Raw genomic sequence first — 21041 nt, 5'->3', positions numbered from 1 at the left:
AGTCTCTACATGGATAATACAACTGTGACCCTCATTTTGAGTCACGTTTGCATGCCAGCAGGCTAAAAGCTGAATGAATACTAAGTCTAATGCAGAAAAAAAGTTTGTCCACTGTGTATCTTTTCTGTAGATACATCTGCCTCTGGCAGGCAGAGAACTGTATGAACAGATTACATTCTCAAGTGCCTTTGCTGACCTAAAAATTACTCCATCCTTTCTGATGCCTGTGCTATAAATGAAGCCATCTTAGCTTTAAGTCCTAAGCTTCTGCAATTTCCATGCTCTCAGTGTCTGAAAATAGGCAGCACTTTTTTCTTCGCTGCGGTCTGGAGAAAGAAACTGTTCATAGCCAGAAATCTTGCTCCCTCACAGTTCATCTCCAGCTCAGATTTGTTGTTGCCCTTTCCCTTTGTAGAGCTGAGCAAAAGTATTGCATGCTAGTGAAAAAAAAAATAAAAATAACATCTTCTTAATCTCATTTCAACACTGTTTGTGTCTTTCTTTACTTCAGCACAGAAGATTGTTGGTGACAGTAGTACATTTGTCATTAAAAGACTGTCAGGCTGAAATTTGACATATTTTATCAAGTCTTTGCTTAATACGTTATTTTACATCAAAACCTGCCATTTGGAAGTTATAACATTTCTCAGGAATTTTGGAAACCTCTGCTAAGACTTTTCTTCTTTGGTGTCATTTGTTATTCAGGTTTTGTTGGCTGGCCTCAAGTACTATGCTTGACTTTAGCAGTTTATTTCATTTGATTAACCCCAAAGTGTTTTGTCTGCATATGATTAAGTTCAAGCAGGGCCCAGCTGTTGTTTGGATGCTTAATTTACATTTTTTTTCTGATTTTCTTGGCTTTTCCCCTGATGCCTGTTTCAGTGTTGCTGAAGGGCAAATCTCAATGCTAGTTAAGAAAGGGCCTGTTTTCAGTGCAGAAAGTGCCCAACCAGCAGACTTCCTACATGACTGACAAGAGCTCAAATTCCAGTGAGCAGCCTGAACCCAGCGTGTTCAGAGGGACTTTGATCTGTGCTTTGTACTGTATAAAGCTGAAGGGTGCATGCTTGCAAACTGTAGTCGACCCAGGATGCCAGTAGAAAGCAGAGGAGGTTCGCTGGCTAATACTCTTGTTTGGCCAGCTCTGAACCACTATCCTACAGCCAAACAAGAAGATAATAGCAAGCGGCAAACAGAAAAGGTCACCAGCTGCACAGTTGCTGCTTGCAGTCAGCCTGATCCTTTCTGGCCTCTCACACCTCCTCTCATTCAGCCGTGTCAGGTGGGAGGACATTTCTTTATTTACCTTTGTTTTATAAACCTGAACGCCGCAGGTCAAATTGCAAAGTGTGACAGTGGGCAGTCTTCGGGTATACCAGTGTCATCTTCAAGATGGGCTGAAAACCTATGAGATGAAGTATTTGAGGTTTGGCTGGCTGGAATCATTTACTACGGAGAAAATGTTTAAAATCAAATCTGTCGTCTTATCACTGAAGTAATTCCCTGAGCATGTATCTCTTTGACTACTTCCAGTGGGAATTCCACATGTTAATGAAAGTCAAAACTAATCCGTATGTGATGAATCTACAGATTAAGAGCTGTACATCATATGTATGTTGTGTTAAAGATCGATACATTTTGCTGTAGGCAAACTTCCAGTAATGCCCAGTTACTTAACTCTAGTATCAGTATATCTATTTCCAGAAACAAATGCTGCATTCAGTTGAGAAGATAATTTTTACTTTAGAATAAGTGCTGTTTAAAGCACATGCAGCTATTTTGTATGGTATTCAAATGATGTCTGCAATCAATGCAACTTCTGGAACTAACACATTTCTAAGGTGTGAGGGATTGACTATAATTTAAAAAAAATAAATATATTGCTATATATTTCTTATGAGAATGAAAGAATGGATCCTTTTTGATAAAGTGTCTAATCCTCAGAAACTGAGGGTTACCAACCCAATCAAAATCATTTACCAAATTTGTAAGCATAAAAGAAGTTTCTAATTAGAATTGTTAATTTCTATTGAGTATTTTTAGTCACAGTTGCTTCTTTCTATTTGTTCCAATAGTTTTCTTTTCACAATTATTTTGCATTTAACTATTAAATGCAAAGTCTGATCTTAAGTGGGAATATATATATACGTATGTTTTATGCATACTTGCACACACACATACATATACTGATAAGCTAGCCTTTTTCAAGCTATCTTTTCTACAAAGTATTTCTTTTCGGACAAATCTGCGTAAAATTTCTACAAGTAGGAGTTCCCTAGACTGCTGAAGGAATAGGCATTTGCTACTGTGGAGAAAGGCAGCCCAGCTTATTACTCTGAAGGTAAATTAATACTTTGTGCTTCATAGGAAAGTATTCCATTTTAACAAACATTTAAAGTAATTAACAATGTGATTGAATGTTTTTCCTTGAATACTTTTTAGTTTGGGCTTTGAATTATGTTTCTTAACTATTAGCAAATAAAGACTTGGTAGTCTTTTTCTCAAATGTAATATCAAGGACCCATGATCTTGATTAAATTACATTTATGATTCAAAAATCGTAGTGTGCAGCTCCAAGAAGGTGATGTAGTCTATCAGTCACAGGCTGAATTTTAGTAAGAATCCACAGTTGTGACATTACTGTCTTTCTGTAAAGAACATCAGACAATAGTTTCAGTAACCTTTGATGACATTTTTAATGATGCTTTTTAGTTCTTAATTTTTCCTATGAGTCCTTATTTTTTTTCTATAAGTTTCTTGTGGTTTATTCATGTACAAAATAAGCTGAAGTTGTAGATATGGAATAAGAAAATGCTTTGCACAAATATGCATAATTACGTACCAAAGAACTGTGGTTATCGCAGTCTAATTGTGAGAAATGGACAAACGCAAAGCATAATTAAGCAAATTATTCCCCTTCTCCAGCCCTCAGTGCCCATTGTTATTCTCATGGTAAAGCAGAACCACGGGCCATCAGCCAAGCCATAGATTTTTTTATGAGGCAAAGAACAGTGAGCCCCATTAGTTTCCTGTTAAACACATGTAATGAAGAGACATTTGGCTATAATTTTGTGGTAGAGCATCTACTTTGTCTCTGATTGTGTTCTGGGTCAATGGTCATAATCTTTGGAATTACAACACCATAAATTAGGCTGGATATTTTTAATATGTAGCTAATTATGCAAGTGAAGAGTAATTTTAAAAACTAGCTACTTTTGTCTTCTCAGAGGAGCAGAGTAATGAAAACAACCTCAGGCTGTAGTTTCCAAACTAGCTAGAATAACTTTATAGGGTTCGACAGGTTTCAGAGTTGCATTTGACACATATTCCAGCTTATTTTTTTTAATTATTTTTATTATAACTTCAAGAATGTGGCATAAGTTATAAATGCTAAAATATGAATAAACACAATTACTAATTAATCCTTTAAAAATTGCATGTGTAACTAGTCTCTTGTTTATCAAAAATTAGTCCTAGGGTATGCATCCTTTACCAAAAGGATTATCCCTAAGGCATCCCTGCAGATGCAGAAAGCAGGTGGACTGAACCCTATACCCACAAGTATTTAAGTAAATAATTTACTAAAAAGGGGTAACTTTTCAATAAGTTTAATAAGTACAAAACAAGGAGTTTACAAGATGCTGAAATGTTTAAAGCTATCCAAAATTATTTGCAAAACACAAAAGCCACTTATCAATATAACAGCTCTGAAATGGAGACACAGAAAAGAACCACTATTATATATGAGACTTTTTTTTTTTTTTTTAAGGAATAATATGCAGAGCCAGGTGGCAAAAAACTATTTTCCTTATCCTAAAGTGTAAAACAGAGTCCTGTTTGGACTGATTGTACCTCAGATTCAGTACAAACCCATACATTCAAACAATTTCAGCTGTGCTTGTACAAGCATGCAAATCTCTAACTAAAAAATTTGCCAGGCACTGTGTGTGCCTCTACAGCTATAATAAAGATAGATTTTCATGGTCAGGAAGCTCACATAATCCATTTGTGCATATAAATATGTTTTTTGTGAGTTATATTTCCAAGCGTGTTGTAGTGCCTACATTTGAAAATTTTGCCTATTACCACTTTTGAGATGGTAAAGAGAAAATAAGTATTTCCTTCTGGGTTTCTGATTTTATGTTGTAAGAGGAGTGGCTGGAATCCTGTTGGATTTCTTTAAAATATATATATACACATATATATGTATACACATACATATATATATATATGCATATGTGTGTATATATATATATATACATATATATATATATATATGTATATATATATATCTTGCTTTCCCTTAGCTTTACGAGCTGGCCTACCTTGTTGTTTTCTTTATGACCACTTGCCTTTCTTTGCCTACAAAGCTCAATGTTAGTTAGAACCAATGAGGAAATGATGTATTGTTTGTATCAATTTTGGTTGTATAGTGTATAGGGTGAATGTTGCTAGAAAATAGAATTAATTTATTTTCTTAAAATATTTAATCTGTTTCAACTTTATTGCTTTTCTTATTGAGAAGACTTCCAATTTTAAATATTTTTTTATTACTCATTTACATGTATGTATAAATATTATATATTTTATATGTTTTTATTGCTTTTAAAAAACAAAACACACACATATATATAAACAATAGAAGCTGAATAGACTAAGCAATTACCTTTTATAAAACTAAATTATATTTTTAATTCTCAGTATTCCTTTGGGGTGTTTTATTTTTGAGGTTAAAACCTACCTTTTAAGACAAATTGAAATGTTCAATAATTGAAAATAATTCTTCCTGGGCTTCTGTTTGGGAGCAAATTTATTTTGGTCGATATATCAGTAAAATCAAAGCAGGGCATTAAAACCATAATTCATTTCCAGGCAAAGATATCTAAGCTAATCTCCCTGGGAGCTAAAGAACCTTGTGAAACACTGGGCTCACTTGGCTGCTTCACTTACTCAGGTTAACTCAGTCCAAGTTTAAAACTAATAGAAAGAGCTGAAGAAGATGGGCTTGGAGGGAAAAAAATATTTACCAAAAAAAATGTATAGATCCAAGACAAAGCTCAGAGTGGGAGTCCAGATATTGTTTGTCCAGCTAAAATACTTGAAACTCTTGAAAGCTGCAAGGTGCATGTAAGACTCATTGTCATGATTAATGGTGTCTTCTGTTTCTCTCCCAGGCTCACCTAGTAGCAGCTTTCGAAAAAAGCTTGGGAAACATGACTGGACGGTTGCAAAGTCTAACAATGACAGCTGAACAAAAGGTACATTTACCAAAGTAGATGCTTTAATGTGGAAAACAGTCAGCAGATTATATTCAAGTTTTGTTTAAAAAACACTGAGAGGAAACAGGGACAGCTGTGACAATAAGACAAACAGATTTTTCTTTGATGGCCATGGCTTCATAAGGCTCCAAGAGCCTTAAACTCTGCAGCATCAGGTTTACCCAGACAATATCACAGAATAGTTTGACGATAAAATCTTTCATTTCCAGATTTTAATTAAAACATATGCTACTCTAGATTTAATCCGTACTGAAAGATTCCATAAAAAACTGATCAGAACTTGCTGGAGAGCTTCATTCCAGCCTGACAGCGTGGTCAGACTTAGAATTATGGGAAAGGAATGACTATAAGTAGAGAAAAACTACTCCATTCAGAGTGGTAGTGCAGGTTGGGTATCCTATTCATGAGAAAATGGTTTAGGTTTTCACTGTGCTTTTTTGACTATCGGAGAAAAATATCTAAACCTGATAGGGAGTAAATTTAATGTGAGCCTTTATACCAAGCTCAGGATCAAGAGGCTGCTTAGCACCTTCCACGGCTGAACTTTTCCAGCTCTGCCCTTATTCATTTTGAACAGAAAGTCCTTGTTGAGCCAAACTGTGAAAGAAACTATATATCAGTGAGCTATTAGTCACCACTGGAGTCAGTGTAGCTGTCTACAAAAATAACATTTCACAGTCTGGTTGAGCACCAACAGATGGAATATGGTGAGACTCATTACAAACTGACTAGAGAATATTTGCATTGCTTGTTTTATTTCATCTTAAGCAAAATAACCAAAACAGAACTTTCTTAAAACCAACATTTTTTTTTAACTCTTTTACAAAGTACAATTTCCATCAGACGGTTTTCTTTCCAGAAGAGGTTAAGCAGTGACATTGAAACAGATCATCTCCAAGCTTCTTTCCAAAAAGATTTTGAACATACTCTCTTTGTTCTCTTCATTTCTCTATTGTTGAGGTTAAATACCTTTAATCCTCCTTATATAAATACAGGCTGGAAAGACAGGTTTAATGCAGCAGTAATAAAAGCTGTTTTTTAATTAAAATTGGCTGTGCATTGTAATACAGCACTTCCTGCACTCAAGTGGAGTAATTCAATCTGCAGAACACTTGCTATTAGACAGGGTTTTAAAAATTGAATTATTATTTAGTAAGTCGAATCTTTCAAAAAACACACAAATTCAGGTTGAGATTCATTCATTAAACTGTTGCCTCACATACTAAAGAATGTGATTCAAATGGGTTTACTGTCTTTTGCAATAAAATTTTTGGGTTTCTCCTAACTTTATAATGAATATTCAATTGAGACTTAAAATATCAGATCACTTTATATGGAATAAATACAAAATAATACTGTAGTAGAGTTGGTGAGAAAATATGCATTCTGCTTCATTAGTTGCTGCCCTTATGTTCACCCAAGCAGTCCCATGAACTTCAGTTTGACCACTCCTATCTTGTCTTTTGTTTTAGCTTAGACAAACATTGTTATTGTGCCATATATTTTGAGCTCTCTGCTCTTCCCACAGGAATCTGAGCTTATAGAGCTAAGGGAAACCATTGAAATGCTGAAAGCCCAGAATTCTGCTGCACAAGCTGCTATTCAAGGAGCCCTGAATGGTCCTGATCATACCCACAAAGGTATGTTTTTGCATGAGTTCCTGTTTCCACAGAGTTAGTTCCTGAAGCCTTGTCTTCTCAGAACTGGGTGGCCAAGAATCAGTTGCTGGGTGTCAAGACTCAACCTTGTCACTGCAGTTGTGCATTGAAGTTTGCCCAAGACGCTAGCAAAACCTTACGGTGAAACATGGTTTATGTTGGAAGTGCAGTATAAGGATGTAGCTCTGAAAATCAATGTACTCATTGTTAAGTGATGGACTGACAGCAGTTTGGTGCCTTCACCAAGTGCTAAATCAGTGCAGGAGAGCAGGCATTTTAAATTCTGAATTAATTTCTCATTACAGTTGGGCAGACATCTCATGATAAATATATGCTTCAGAAGTGCCTGTTGATAAGCAACAGCAAAGGAATTACTTGGAGAAAGAAAATAATAGCAGCATTCATTTTTTAAAGTGTCATTGATCTTTCTTTGAAGAGGTCATTCTTTAGATGTTTGCCCCAAGGTCCTTTCATTGCATGACTTGAATATAGGAAAGCTAACTTCTAGGAAATAAAATATAATCTAAAAAGTAATTTCCCTTGGTATTAATGTCTATGTACTGCAAGAATATTTTCCAGTGATTAAGATACAGTTACGAGAGACTTACAAGAAATTGAAACTCAAAAGCCTAATCAATCACTTCTAAAATTCTCCACTTCTTGGTATTTTGTTTCATTTGTTTTTAATGAACTCATGACTGCTTATTTCCATCATGGTACATTAGAAGGTAGCATCTCAACACTGATTAGGCCTACTACAAGTGAAGTGGCCCCTACAATCCTCAGAACTGTAGTACGTGTGAGAGTAAGTCAAATAATCCATCTATAACAGAAACTGGTTAGATATGAGGTTACACCTGCATAGATTGCTTATGCAGGTCACTGCCTTCATGCCAATAAATGCCCAGTTTGGAGAAGCTCCTAAGTATTAGCCTAATTGTGTGCAACACCACTGACTCCCATGTGGTTGCTCACCGGCTGGGATAGTTTAAATCCAAGCCCCTGCAAGAATCAATGCCGTTTATGTTAATCTAGGCTTCCTTTGAGGAGGAAGTGGCTACATAAATACAAGAATGACTCTTACACTGGAACAGAGGCAGGTGGATTTCACAGTATTTTCTTTTCTTTAGATCTACGTATAAGACGGCAACACTCTTCAGAAAGCGTTTCCAGCATCAACAGCGCCACGAGCCATTCAAGCATTGGCAGTGGTAATGACGCTGACTCCAAGAAAAAGAAAAAGAAAAACTGGGTAAGTGCTCAGCAGGTTTAAACCCATTCTTTAGCTATTATGTTGTTTCCTAGTGCCTGAGTAGCATAATGGCCCATTTCATTTACAATATTCCTGCGGGGCCAGATAGATACAAAGCAATACACATGTATCCACATTGTGACACTAACAGCAAGCTAAACATTGTTGAATATCAGTGGGGAAATATTTGCATATGTCAGGATAGTTGTTTTTTTTCAATTAAAACCAAAAACAACGAACAAAAATACCCAACAACAAACAAACAAAACTAAATTGAGGTCATATTGAGACCCTATTTGATTTTTCTTCAGTCAGAGTCTGATTCAAAGGCTTGACTCAAATATGTTATTCACATATGAAGGGAATTGAAATCTGTTAAGAGTTCTCATGAAAAAGCAGTACAGTGTTTAAAGAAATTAAGTTGCTTTTCAGCTGGAACACACAAATACCACATACTGTTAAGGGTTTAATCAAATACTTTCAGTAAATAATCAGAAAAAAATGTTTTTGTTGTTTTAAAAATATTACCTGCATAAACATTTGTTTTAAAATACTGATCAGTCTTCATTCCCTTGATTTGTAATTCCACACTCTTTCATGTTTCTGCAAGGTGAACTCTAGAGGAAGTGAGGTGAATATAAACCATGGACAATTTGGCATGCATCTATAAAGAACCCTATCTTGGCATGATTGCTATTTATTTTGGCAGTAGGCTTTTATACCTCCTAAAAACAGATTATCCTTTATGTCTTCTCAGTTTGTCTCTATTCATTTTAATCTCAAAGTGTAGACTATAGAAAGGGGGAGTGTAGCCAAAATCCATTTCTTTCTCATTAAATATCATGAACTGGAAAGGACTTAAATGTTTCTCTGATAAGTGGTCACACTCCCCACTCTCCAATGATATTGTGAAAATAAAACATTTGAAAAGCTCATTTTTATAGATAAATCAGTTTGTCATTGAGTTTTATACAATTTTAATCAGAACAACTTTCTGAAAATAAAAACCAACCATATATTTCCTAAGATGATATTTAGACAAAGGTATCAACCAATGAGCTAGTTAAAATCCACTGCAGACAAAACTGTTGTCATCTTGGCTCCTGAAATAAATGGCTTTTTGGCTATTCTGTCCCTTTTCAATACTGGATAAAGACTTCTAGAGGGAAAAGGCAATGCTTGTATGTTCAGAGATCTTACTACTCTTAAGGAAACTGCAGTAGAGTACATACCTTTCAGCTAACATTCTTCTCAGCAGTACAACAAAGCAAGCCTCATGCCCCAGCTTAAAACCTCTTGCTTGTGATCCAAAACATGGCATTTGCATAGTTTGGGCCCTCAAAATTTACCAGGGAAAATGAACTGGCAAACCCAGTAAATTGGACTTGTCTTGATTTCAGCATTTAGTAACAGCAAGTTCTCTCTGTACCTGTATGCAAAGTGGTTATTTAAAGCCTGCCCTTGAAGGGAATGCCATGGGAATGGGATTCCGCTGGGGCTTAATGGTTTTAAATGAGCACCCCTCTCCCATAGCCGTGCCACGCGTTCCTGCACTTTTTCCATAGCATTATGTTTGCGCTGCGCTGGATTAATAAAGTCAAAACAAAGCACTGTATCATGTTTTTAGAGATACTGTGTTGCATATGTTAATACCTTGCTTCTGTATACTGACCTCAGGCAGTGGCTAGGATGGCATCTGCAAACTAACTCTTCGAAACATGAGCTGCACACAAATTGCCATGATGAGGAATGTAATCTTGCTCTATCTTTTTTTTTTTTTTCCAGCTAAGGAGCTCTTTCAAACAGGCCTTTGGAAAGAAGAAGTCCACCAAGCCTCCTTCCTCACATTCAGACATAGAAGAGCTGACTGACTCCTCTCTTCCTTCATCACCCAAATTGCCCCACAGCTCTGGAGAGTGCGGGGCAACATCAATGAAACCATCACAGTCAGCATCTGCGTAAGTCTGTCCCTTGGAAAACCTTTCTTCCCAAATGGGATGAACTGTGAAACAGACCTCCAGAAGTCTGGCTATTTGCAGTTCAGAAGCCATTGCCAACAGTTGTGGTCTTTTAATCTTGCATTCAATCCATTTACCATATTTCTCATGAGCTTCACTCCACTGACACATTGCTTTTCCAACAGCACTTTCTTAGGTCATTCTCTTCTCCTTTCACAGGCATTACTCCAAACTTGCTAGCAGCACAAACCTCCTTCCAAAGGCATATCCAAAAGCTTATGTTGTGCTCTTCCTGAACCATTAACAACTTTAACGTATCCACTTAGTAAAGGTCAAATATTACAATTTCCTTTCTTCATCACATACTAAAAAGATAATTTTATTTTTCAGGTAGCTATGAATATTTACAAGATACTCGTCCTTTTTGTTATTACTTTATCTAATTTGGAGCTGCTAATTTATATATTTTTTCATCTATTTCCTCTCTTTTATCAGCTTGGATGTTTCTGCAGGATTTTACTTTTTTATTTTATTTTATTAAATCACCATGCTTAACATTTCAGGACTGAGAATGAGTCATCAGTCAAAATATCTAATATAGTCTTCTTACAGACCTCTCAGCTCCCATTCGTATTCTTCTACCTAACTTTTTTCATTCTGCTAAAGTCCTAATTTTTTTCAATTTGAGGAAATTAATCTCTTCAAACCAACAAATGCATACTACTCATGCCAGCCTTCCTTTCCTCATCCTGACTGAGAATAACTGGGTCACAAATACTCTTACTTAAAACACCTGGAGAATTCTAGTCTCATGGCTGGTTACCGAGCTTTAGAGTAGTTTCCCTGGATTAGATTAGGTGCCTTTTATTATTAACTTTTTATAGACTCTAATGATTTTTATGTACTAAGTTTAGGAATTTGACAGCAAATATTCCCACAAAATAAGTCCCTCCACAATCAAAGTTTTTATTTCCTCTCATTTTCTAAAGACTAGTGAGGAATAACTAATCTAGATCTCTAGTTTTCTTGTGTTTTGTTTTGTTTTGTTAATAGGAACGTCACATTTTTATGGGTTCTGGGATATGTGTGGTTTGGGAGGAGCATTTCTACGTGGTTGGAGTCTAATTTGTTATCAACTTAAAAATCACTAGTAAAAACCTTAGTAGAAAGTGCTGGAACTTAAACAAAAGACTTCTATTCTACAAAATTATTTACTCGTGATTCACAGATCTGCTCTCATTACATTATCCTGTTTCCTTTCTGCTGATCCTGCTTTTTGCTCTGTCTCTTTGACTCACTCTCTAGATGCAGTGATGTTCCCAGAATTTATCAAGGGCAATACTACATATCTAGTTTTTCATCCCAAGGTCTTCCCATGGCTATTTGGTCTCTGAGCCTTAACTTCCAAAATTCTGTCCAGTTCACAGCCTTTTGGTTCTTCCTTCCTGTTCTCTCTGATCATATTGCATTTTTTATTATTGTGACCTTTCTACACAGGCTAACATAGATTCCTTCCCCTACACAAAGAGATCACGTGAAATGTATTTATTTAAATTATTTTCTTTGTCTGTCATACTGATAATGTTACTTTCCTTGGAAGACTCAGAGTTCCACTGTATAATTTAAACACCTCCAAGACTTTTTGTAATTGTCAGCAGCCTCTGTTCAAACTTCATGACCGACTTACTCCTTCTACTCAAAGCAGCCTATTGATTTAAAAATCCTGACATTGTAACAAGAAACAAAAAGTGAAACTCTTTCTTTGTCAGTACTCTGAACCTCCGTCTGAAGTCTGATCAGGCTTCTGAGCTTGTTTCTGTTACTGCTCAGGAACGCTAACTTATCTTTTTGGTTTTCTTCCTTTTGATGAAGTCTCATCTTATGTAATTTTGCAGTTGTAGGAGCTGAGTGTTGAAGAGTTCTGGAATCTGCAGCTTTTTCCTTCATCTTCTAGAACCGTAGCCCTTTCTGCTTCATTTTAATCTTCTTTAAAGCTGACTTCCAAGATCTTTTTGTCGATCCCTTCTCAAGATGTACTGCAAATAAGCCAAAAAGAAAATAGCCAACAATTAGATACATGACTTCCCAGTTGTCCAAACTCTTGTATGAGATAATACATGCATGTAAATAAAATTTCATTCCTTATTGGCTAGAATAGGTATAAGCACATCATACCAAGGACTGTAACATGTTTTTTTTTAAATCTTAGTATGTGCCTTTATTCATTTTTACTCATCTTTTAAATATTTGTGCATGTTGTAAACACTACTCATTATTTTCCTTCTTCAATTTGCCATCTTTTATTTGCCAATGAGCTTCATATTCCCTTTGCTTACATTTTCTTTATATGTTTTCTTGACCTGAGTCTCATGTTCTAAACCATTACCTTTACTTTCTTCCAATTGCATCTGTCTAATACGTGTGTATGCAGGTCATCTCTAGTCTGGGCACCAAAGAAAAGGCAAAACGGCCACGTGGTCTACAAGCATAGATCCCGGTAAAATTGAGTGTGGGGCATGGAGTTGTAAATCCAACTGCTGACCTGGAGAGTGCTGCATCTTCTTTCCCAAAATTCATTTGCATGCATTCTGGCAATTAAAAGTTTACTTTTGTTTCTTGTTTGTATATTACTAGTAATAATCACAATAATAACACTTATTGTTATATTTTTTTCAGATTTAAATTGTTCTGCAAATATTAACTACTTATAGTGACAATATATAACTTTATAGTAATAAGGAGCAAATAACGTTTAGTGACTTCACTGAAAATATTGCTTAGTGTAACAACATAGCCAATATTCAGTGTTTTATTTTCTACTGGTCCTGTTGTGCAGCAGATCAAGATCTGATAATCACACAGAGAGACAAAACAGTCTTAGATGAGAACAAGCCAGTTGTGGGTCCCCAGGCCAGTCATATTTTGATCTTTTCTCACAATATAATGGTTTATTGCCTTAAGATTAGTGCTTAGGAAAAATAATCACAGAGTGATTACTTCTAATCTAGTCTTTAAGAAAGGAAAAAAAAACACCAACCGTGTTATTTCAGGCAATCTATGGGCAAAATGTCAACCATCACAAATCAAAACAATTACAGATCAAAATCTTCCAGATCATGAAATCAAGGACTGTCTTTTTTTGTACTGTTCAAAACAGAGAACGCTGTTGGTGCCTAACAGATAATAAATATCAGTAGTGCAGTTTGATCAGTATACTTCAGTAATGAGTGTTGCCACCTGGGAAGATCATAATTTTGCGCCAAATAAATGATGCAGATATAAAATCAGATTAAAACCAATGGGTCACATACACTAAAAAAATATTAAAAGTTATGAAATGTTTTTAACAACATTTTTTTGACATAGTGAACTATCTAACTAAACTGGAAAGGTAAAACGCAAAGTGACCATTTTATCAGGTGAGGGCCTTTTTCTTTTTTTTTTTATTTGCAATTTGAGCCTTTTAATGTTTCCTTGATAAGATTCTTTCTTCACTCATAGGTATCACCAGCAACAAGCATTTTTTGAACTTTGATACTTAGTAATGACACTGCTTTTGGGGAGAACTTTCCTTTAATCTGCTGCCTTTTTCCTACTCCTTTTTAGGATCTGTGAGTGCACAGAGGCAGAAGCTGAGATTATTCTTCAGCTAAAGAGCGAGCTGAGGGAGAAAGAGTTAAAACTAACAGACATCCGTCTTGAGGCCCTCAGCTCTGCACACCATCTGGATCAGATTCGGGAAGCCATGAACCGCATGCAGGTCAGTGCAGTAGCTGAAGTGATGACAGGGCTGCACACCAAAGGTATGCCTGATGTACTTCCTTTCCCAGTACTTCGTTTCAGGTACCAAAAAAAAAAAAAGTTGTTGCAAATTAAATTGTTAGATTGACAGCACTTCCAAAGGATGGGTATGATAAGCATTCACTTAATAATCACAGAATCACAGAATTGTCAGAGTTGGAAGGGACCTCTAGAGATCTAGTCCAACTCCCCTGCTAAAGCAGGATTGCCTAGAGCACATTACTCAGGGCTACATCCAGGAGGGTTTTGAATATCTCCAGAGAAGAACACTCCACAACCTCCCTGGGCAGCCTGTCCCAGGGCTCTGTCACCTTCACTGTAAAGTTTTTCCTCATATTTAACTGGAACTTCCTATGTTCCAGCTTGTGCCTATTGCCCCTTGTCCTGTCACTGGGAACTACTGAGTCTAGCTCTATCCTCCCTGAACCCACCTTTTAGACACTGGACGTAGTGTTCCAGATGTGGTCTCACCAGGGCAGAGGGGGAGAATGACCTCTCTCGACCTACTGGCCATACTATTCCTTATGCTCCCCAGGATTCCACTGGCCTTCTTGGCAGCAAGAGCACATTGCTGACTCATGAATAATTTACTGTCTACCAGGACTCCCAGGTCCTTCTCCTTAGAACTGCCTTCCAGCACGTCCACCCCTACCCTATATTGGTGCATGGGGTTCTTCCTCCCCAGGTGGAGGACCCTACACTTGCCTTTGTTAAACCTCATTAGGTTCTTCTCTGCCCAGCTCTCTAGCCTGTCAAGGTCACACTAGATGGCAGTACAGCCCTCTGGAGTGTCAGCCACCCCTCCCGGTTTGGTATCATCAGCAAACTTGCTGAGGATACACTCTGTCCCCTTTTCCAGGTCACCAATGAGTGTGTTGAACAAGACCAGACTGAGTATTGACCCCTGGGGGACACTGCTGGTTACAGGTCTCCACTCCACGACCTCTCCTTCCTTGTCTATGCCTTCCAAAAATTTGGTAGCCATCAATCTCTGCATTCCAGTTGTGCAAGTCACCCCACCACATTTCTGTGATGGCAACTATATCGTAGTTTTCTTGTGGTATGATGGTCTCCAGCTCCTCCTGTTTGTTGCCCATGCTGCGTGCATTGGTGTAGATGCACTTCAGCTGGGCTAATTGTCCTGCTGCCTTTCTGGGGAGACAAGCCCTGATTTCCACCTGACTGCACTCAGACACTTCCCTAGTTATTCCCAGTGTTTTGCCAGGTGAATTGCTCTGTGCTGGGTACTTAGGTCAGGTGCACCTGTAGGCACTTTTGTATAGATGTTCACAGTGACAGATTTCATAACTAACAGATCTGGTGTGCTTGATGGCTTTTCTAGACCTCTGTTTGTAACATGCCAATAGCAGTCTTAGCCACACCTTTAAACATCTTTGGTACCCACCATCCTCTCAAATGCTCACACCACTAGATGGTAACACTGCTATGGCATATTTGCCTGAACTGAGTTGTGAGGAAGAATAATCAAAAACTGGTCCATAAACATGGGTTTTGATTGTCCAGACACAAGTAAAGCATTTGATCTGGAACCACTAAGAAGTTTTTAGGAACCTTAAGGGATAGAATAAAGGAGATCATAATTGTGGAGAGGGGGACATGAAGGCTTATCAGGTGATTAAGTCCTAGGCTGGAATGTGAGTACCTAAACCAGGTGAATTCCCCAGAGAGAGAACAGTCTGCTGTAGCCACAGGCCTCCAAATTTTGAATTTCACCAAATCTGGGTAGAGATGTCTAGTCCAGATACTGTTGCTGGTAATCACCACTTCACAAAATTACAGAATCTTAGGGGTTGGAAGGGACCTCAACTTCTGAAGTTTTCCTAAAAGGACAGGCAGCCACCTTGGAGTTGCCAAACTCTGTTGCATTTTGGAGAATTGATGAGCATTGGTAAGGAGAAAAATTAGGATTGGTTGGGAATTATATATGAATACTGTGTGTATTCAAAGCACCTTAAAAATCTAAGACTCAGCTGAATGGAAGACTCCTAAGAGAAGTGCAATTAATCAGCATAAGTTTCTGAGTAGATAGAGATTGCATGACTCATATCACCCTAGTTTCTGATCTGAACCTCAGCCTAAACTGGTGCATTCATCTCATTCCTTCTGTCACTATTTTGCTGGTTCGTCCCTTCCCTTTCACTTTCTCTTCACTTTTTCTTATGCAATCTAATCTTTCTGTAGCTGTTGAGGGTTGGGGTTTTTTTGTGATGCTGTTCCTTATGTTTTTACTTGTACAACATAGCTCAACAACCTTCATAAAATAATAGAACTTTTAGCAGAGTGTTAGTGAATGTGGAATTACATTTGATGTGCAAAACCGTCTGCAAGAATAAGCAGTTGCTTTGTACTGTGCTTCCTGAAGCGACTGAAAACTAGATTTAGCTGGTACCAGCCTGTTCTCAGACTAAGTTTTCATTTCATTATTGTACATTCATTAATCACTTGGCACCACAGAGGATTTAGCTAAAAAAAAATTCCTAGTTGTTCTGATTCATCTGTCACTGTATGTTTTCATCAAAGAGGGTTTGCTGGTGATTATGGGAACAATCCTATGTTTGAATGATCAGAAACTCTTATCTGATAGCAAGAAGGGTTATGAAACTGTTAAACTAAATTTCTAATAGTCCATTTTTTATTTCATTTCTCCTCTGTGAAGTTACTGCTTAAATTATACTTGCCAGTAATTTTCTGTTACTTCAGAAACATCGACATGTTTTAAGATTTTAGCAACAACTTTCTTAAATGACTGTTACCTATTTGACAACAAGAAGTAGTGTATAAAATGAGATAACTGGAAAAGCTCTCACTCTACTTGTGTTATGTTCATATGTACAATAGACACAGAAGCTTGAGGGTTATGCTGTTTAGGAACTCTCTTGAGGCTGTAGGTTTTTTCCCTTCATTTCAGAAGTGATGGAAAACCAGTTTATGCTTCTAACACCTTGTGCTACATGCTGCTGTGAAAGTGGTAAACCAGGTAGCTCTTGCAGGCAAACAACAAGCACCAGAATAGCCACTCCCAGTGATTTTCTGAAAAAAAAAAAAAAAAAAAAAGTAACCTGTGCTTTTATGCTGATTTCTTTTGAATACAGAATGAAATTGAGATATTGAAAGCTGAAAATGATCGTTTAAAGGCAGAGACTGGAAATACTGGAAAGCCTGCCCGTCCACCATCAGAGTCATCAAGTAGCACATCATCTTCTTCATCAAGGCAGTCATTAGGCCTTTCTCTGAACAATTTAAATGTCACAGAATCTATTACATCAGGTAAACATATTTTGGTCACATGTATGCCTCAGCAATTAGTAAGAATTTACTATTTTCACCCTCTTAATGGGCCATATATAAGCATACCTGAAAGTTAAAACGCCTTGTATCACTTAGGTAAATGTCAAATATACATTTACTAATGGACATGAGGAAGAATGCTGGCAATAATTTCTGAAAATGTAGCTTTTAGAAGGCTCTGAATCATAGTAGCAGATTGTTCATTATGTTTGCTTAGGTCCTACCTATGATACTATCTGCCTAGTTGGTCAACTATCTACTCTTTTGTCATCCAGTTTACAATTTATTTGAAAAGGAACAATATCTGTTGCAGTATCCTTGACAGCTGTATAGATATATTCTCTTGTACCTGTGGGACAAATACAAGCATAGTAGATGATTTTTTTTTTTTTTTTTTTTTTTTGTTACAGACCTTTTATCAGTCAGTTAGCTCCCTTAACTGAATTTTGTATTTGCAGCTGGGGTAGAAGATGGTCTCAGTTAGCTTTGTATCTTATATGTTTTTAATGTGGTGTAGCTAGTTGGCCTGTTTCCCCAATATTTTCACATTCCCCTGTTAAATCCCCATTTATCACAGGAGCCAAACCCTGCCTGGCTTATTAAGCACTCTCATTGTCTTCTGTGAATGAAAGAAAGCAAGCAGAACTTTGGTCCACATCCTGAACATTAACATTTGATTATTTTCCATGCCATAGAGTTTATGATGATAAGCCCTTTGCACTTGTTTTGATAATGTAGCCAAGAAACAGAAGTGCTGTCTCCAACATTAGAAGCAGGAGCAAAGCAGCAGCAAAGCAGTACTCATTAGTGTAGGCTCTACAAAAAGTATAATGCTGTCTCTGGAAGCAATAAAAACGTGGCTAATAATTGTAGAAAGAGCCTAGGCAAGAGTACAACTCAGAATGTGCCAAACTGCCTGACTATAATTTGGATTGGCAGTTAGTAATATTATCTTGCCAGTCATTGATTACATGGATATTTTAACATTCCTCCTGGTTAATACCAGATTATATATGAAATAAGATATATTTTTAAATTTACATTCAGCCTTCTCTTTTGGTAGGTTTAACTTTTAGACAGTTAAGCCTGAGCTGAGCCTCAGTATTAAATGAAGTGTTGCAAAAACAGAGAGAAAAGTTTAACTGTCATTCCTCCTCACACATTCACATGCATTTAAAAAAAACACAACAAACCAAACACACAAAAAACAAACAAACAAACAAAAACCACAAACCCCGAAACAAGAAGAAACAAAAAAAAACACCCCAAAAAACCAGAATTTATTTATTTTTTTTCAAAATGGTAATTTTATAATCTCTTTCATGAGCAGCAGCTATTAGCACCTTTTCACTTGGCTCTAACTCTGTCTAGATACAGAAATAAACATAATACAAGCTTTATATAATTTTCTGTGTTACTGGTTCTAAATGCTTTTCTAGCATGCAAAGTAATTACTTTTGGTTACAAGAAATTAAAGAAATAAGGATGCCTAATGAGGAGTGGAAGATTTCATATGGTTATGAATCCAGCCTTTTTGATCGTTTTGAGTATCATTTTGTTGCTGTTCCAGAGAACTTGGAAGGGTGACAGCTGCCTACCACATCTTGTGGGATTTCTGTAGCATCTGGAGTACTATTGAACAAAAGTCCCTGAGACGTGGAGAGGTTAATCATGCTGTGAACTAAGCTCAGAGAGATAATGAGGGCTTTAGCTCGTTGTCTTTTAAAAATGTACTTTCTGAGACCAAATTTCTGAGAGAAATGACCAAAGATATCCATTGCTACTTCCTAAGGGTATGACCATCTCCTGTTACATGAGACTGGCAAAGCAAGGAGGGGCTTGGTGGCCAGAGACACATATTTCAATCAGACAGTAGAGTAAAAAGCAGCAAAAAAGGACTTGTAGAAGACTCTTTTATTGTCCAGTGAAAAGAGCCATAGCTCAGACAAGAAGTGAACAGGGCCATCACAGTGCACCTAAGAAGAAGGTCTCACAGGAGCTAATTAAAACGGGTAGTACCACCATGACAGTAGACCTTCTTGGGCATCTCTCTCAGCCCCCTGTGTCTGTGAGTGGGAGAGCTTTTAGTAGAAAGTGGAATTTTTTCCCAGCCACAGACTGGCACCTCATTCCTGAAGACTTCAGAAAAATGTATTTAAAAGGCTACATGAAGGTCATTTAGAGATTTAAAAATTTCACAGGGGGATGCAGTATATTATAAATTGCCCTCAGATGAACTATGACATTATGGATTATTATCTGAAGCTATGCCAAATAGGCTGAAATACAAGTGAAGTGAAATATTCAGTGTTGGTGGCATGGAGAAACTGGCTGCCTTGATCAAAGTAAGCATGGATTTATTAGAGCTCACAAAAAAAAATGTGGTTTTATCCAATCAATTAAAAAGAAAAAAACAAAACAAACCAACAAAGTGCAGCAGAATCTCATTTATAGTTGTGTACGTTGTGACACATTTTAACAGTAGGACTTACTTTTTAATATGTTCATTGAAATAATCATATTCGTAATTCTTTTTTGGTTTTGATTTAAGGAGGTGACTGAATCTTACTGTTGCTTCATTTAATTTGGGTGAAATCTGACCTTGTGCAGACTGTGACACAAAGTCAATGCTTTTCTTCAATCACCACAATAAGAACAAGCAGTCCTTAGGGTAGTGGATTACTGTGCTGGCCTTTGAAGAAATGCAAATCTATAATCTCTCCTAATTTGGTAGTTAGTTTAAATGTCTAGCAGGAAAATCTCAGAGAGAACTTCTGGAGGAAGACAGCAGTTTTATCCCTGGTCATAAAGTGGCAGGCTCAACCTTCAGTTAGAAATATGTCCTTCTGCTTTCTCATTTTAGGAGTTAGCGAGGAGGTAGAAACAGAGGCACAGAGAAGATCAGAATGTCTCCAAGAAAAATGAAACCTTTTCTTAGTGGAATGGCTGAATACAGAGTCCCTTATTCTTGAGGAATGCAAAGTGATTTTCCTAATGGATACTGTTTATCAGCCTGTATTGTGGGGTTAAAAAAGACTATGCTGTGTGTATGGACATGAAATCAGATGGAAAGAGAAAATAAAATGCTCTTTTACTTATCAGCAAACATATCAAGGCAACGATTTGTTGCTTTTTTTCTTACAGCATTCTAAAGGGTACAATGAATGTTCAAAGATGTAAACTTAACTTAGGTTTTAAACAATATTACTTTGTGAACATAAAGTAATTCTGAACACATTTCAAGAGGAAAAGCAAAGGCATGTCTATAAGCAAGAAATTATTTATTTACTGTTTCCCAGTTCATTTCTACATGATTAAAGGTCCTAATACTGCTCAAAAAAATGTCAAACTGTACCTTTTCATCTCCAACAGAAAAGGTAAATTAGGAATAAAAACAGATTAAAATTATTAACACGTTGTTCTGATGGCAACCTTTATTTTCAACCAAACAAACCATTGAACACATTTTGAACTGATGATGTGAACCTAACTGAAATTATTTGTCAGGCTGATCACTTTCCTTCCCTTCTTTTATTGCAGATATTTTGTTGGATGAGGTCACTGATGGAGCAGTCCACAAAGAAGGCCATAGCGTGAAAATTTTAGTGACTATAAACAAGGGCTATAGTCGAGCCAAGGTAAGTTCATTAACAAAAAGTCTAGATGCAGAATTATAGCTCAGGCAAACCTTGCAGTATAGTAGTTCAATTTGTTTCACTATTTTCAGACAGGAACTAAAGATAAATATTCTAAAAATACCAGGTTTCTTCTCTGTCATCTTTGC

At 36.8% G+C, this 21041-nt stretch overlaps 1 protein-coding gene across 3 annotated transcripts in view; it reads left to right on the top strand.

Moving 5' to 3' along the window:
• The window catches only part of NAV3 (neuron navigator 3), a 273171-nt gene that overhangs the window by 238426 nt on the left and 13704 nt on the right, over window positions 1-21041 (top strand). Inside the window, exons 23-31 of one of the 3 annotated variants that reach the window (XM_051631149.1) lie at window positions 5175-5258; window positions 6808-6919; window positions 8068-8189; window positions 8800-8820; window positions 9975-10147; window positions 12579-12644; window positions 13754-13907; window positions 17062-17236; window positions 20798-20895. In XM_051631149.1, the coding sequence (XP_051487109.1) occupies window positions 5175-5258; window positions 6808-6919; window positions 8068-8189; window positions 8800-8820; window positions 9975-10147; window positions 12579-12644; window positions 13754-13907; window positions 17062-17236; window positions 20798-20895 (1005 nt within the window). The remainder of the gene's footprint in view (window positions 1-5174; window positions 5259-6807; window positions 6920-8067; window positions 8190-8799; window positions 8821-9974; window positions 10148-12578; window positions 12645-13753; window positions 13908-17061; window positions 17237-20797; window positions 20896-21041) is intronic. The other 2 variants (XM_051631157.1, XM_051631165.1) reach the window with 2 other exon arrangements.

The sequence above is a fragment of the Apus apus genome, chromosome 1 (genome assembly GCF_020740795.1).
Source record: "Apus apus isolate bApuApu2 chromosome 1, bApuApu2.pri.cur, whole genome shotgun sequence".
NCBI lineage: Eukaryota > Metazoa > Chordata > Aves > Apodiformes > Apodidae > Apus > Apus apus.
Note: the sequence above shows the minus strand (reverse complement) of the source record. Positions and strands in the feature narration are given on the sequence as shown.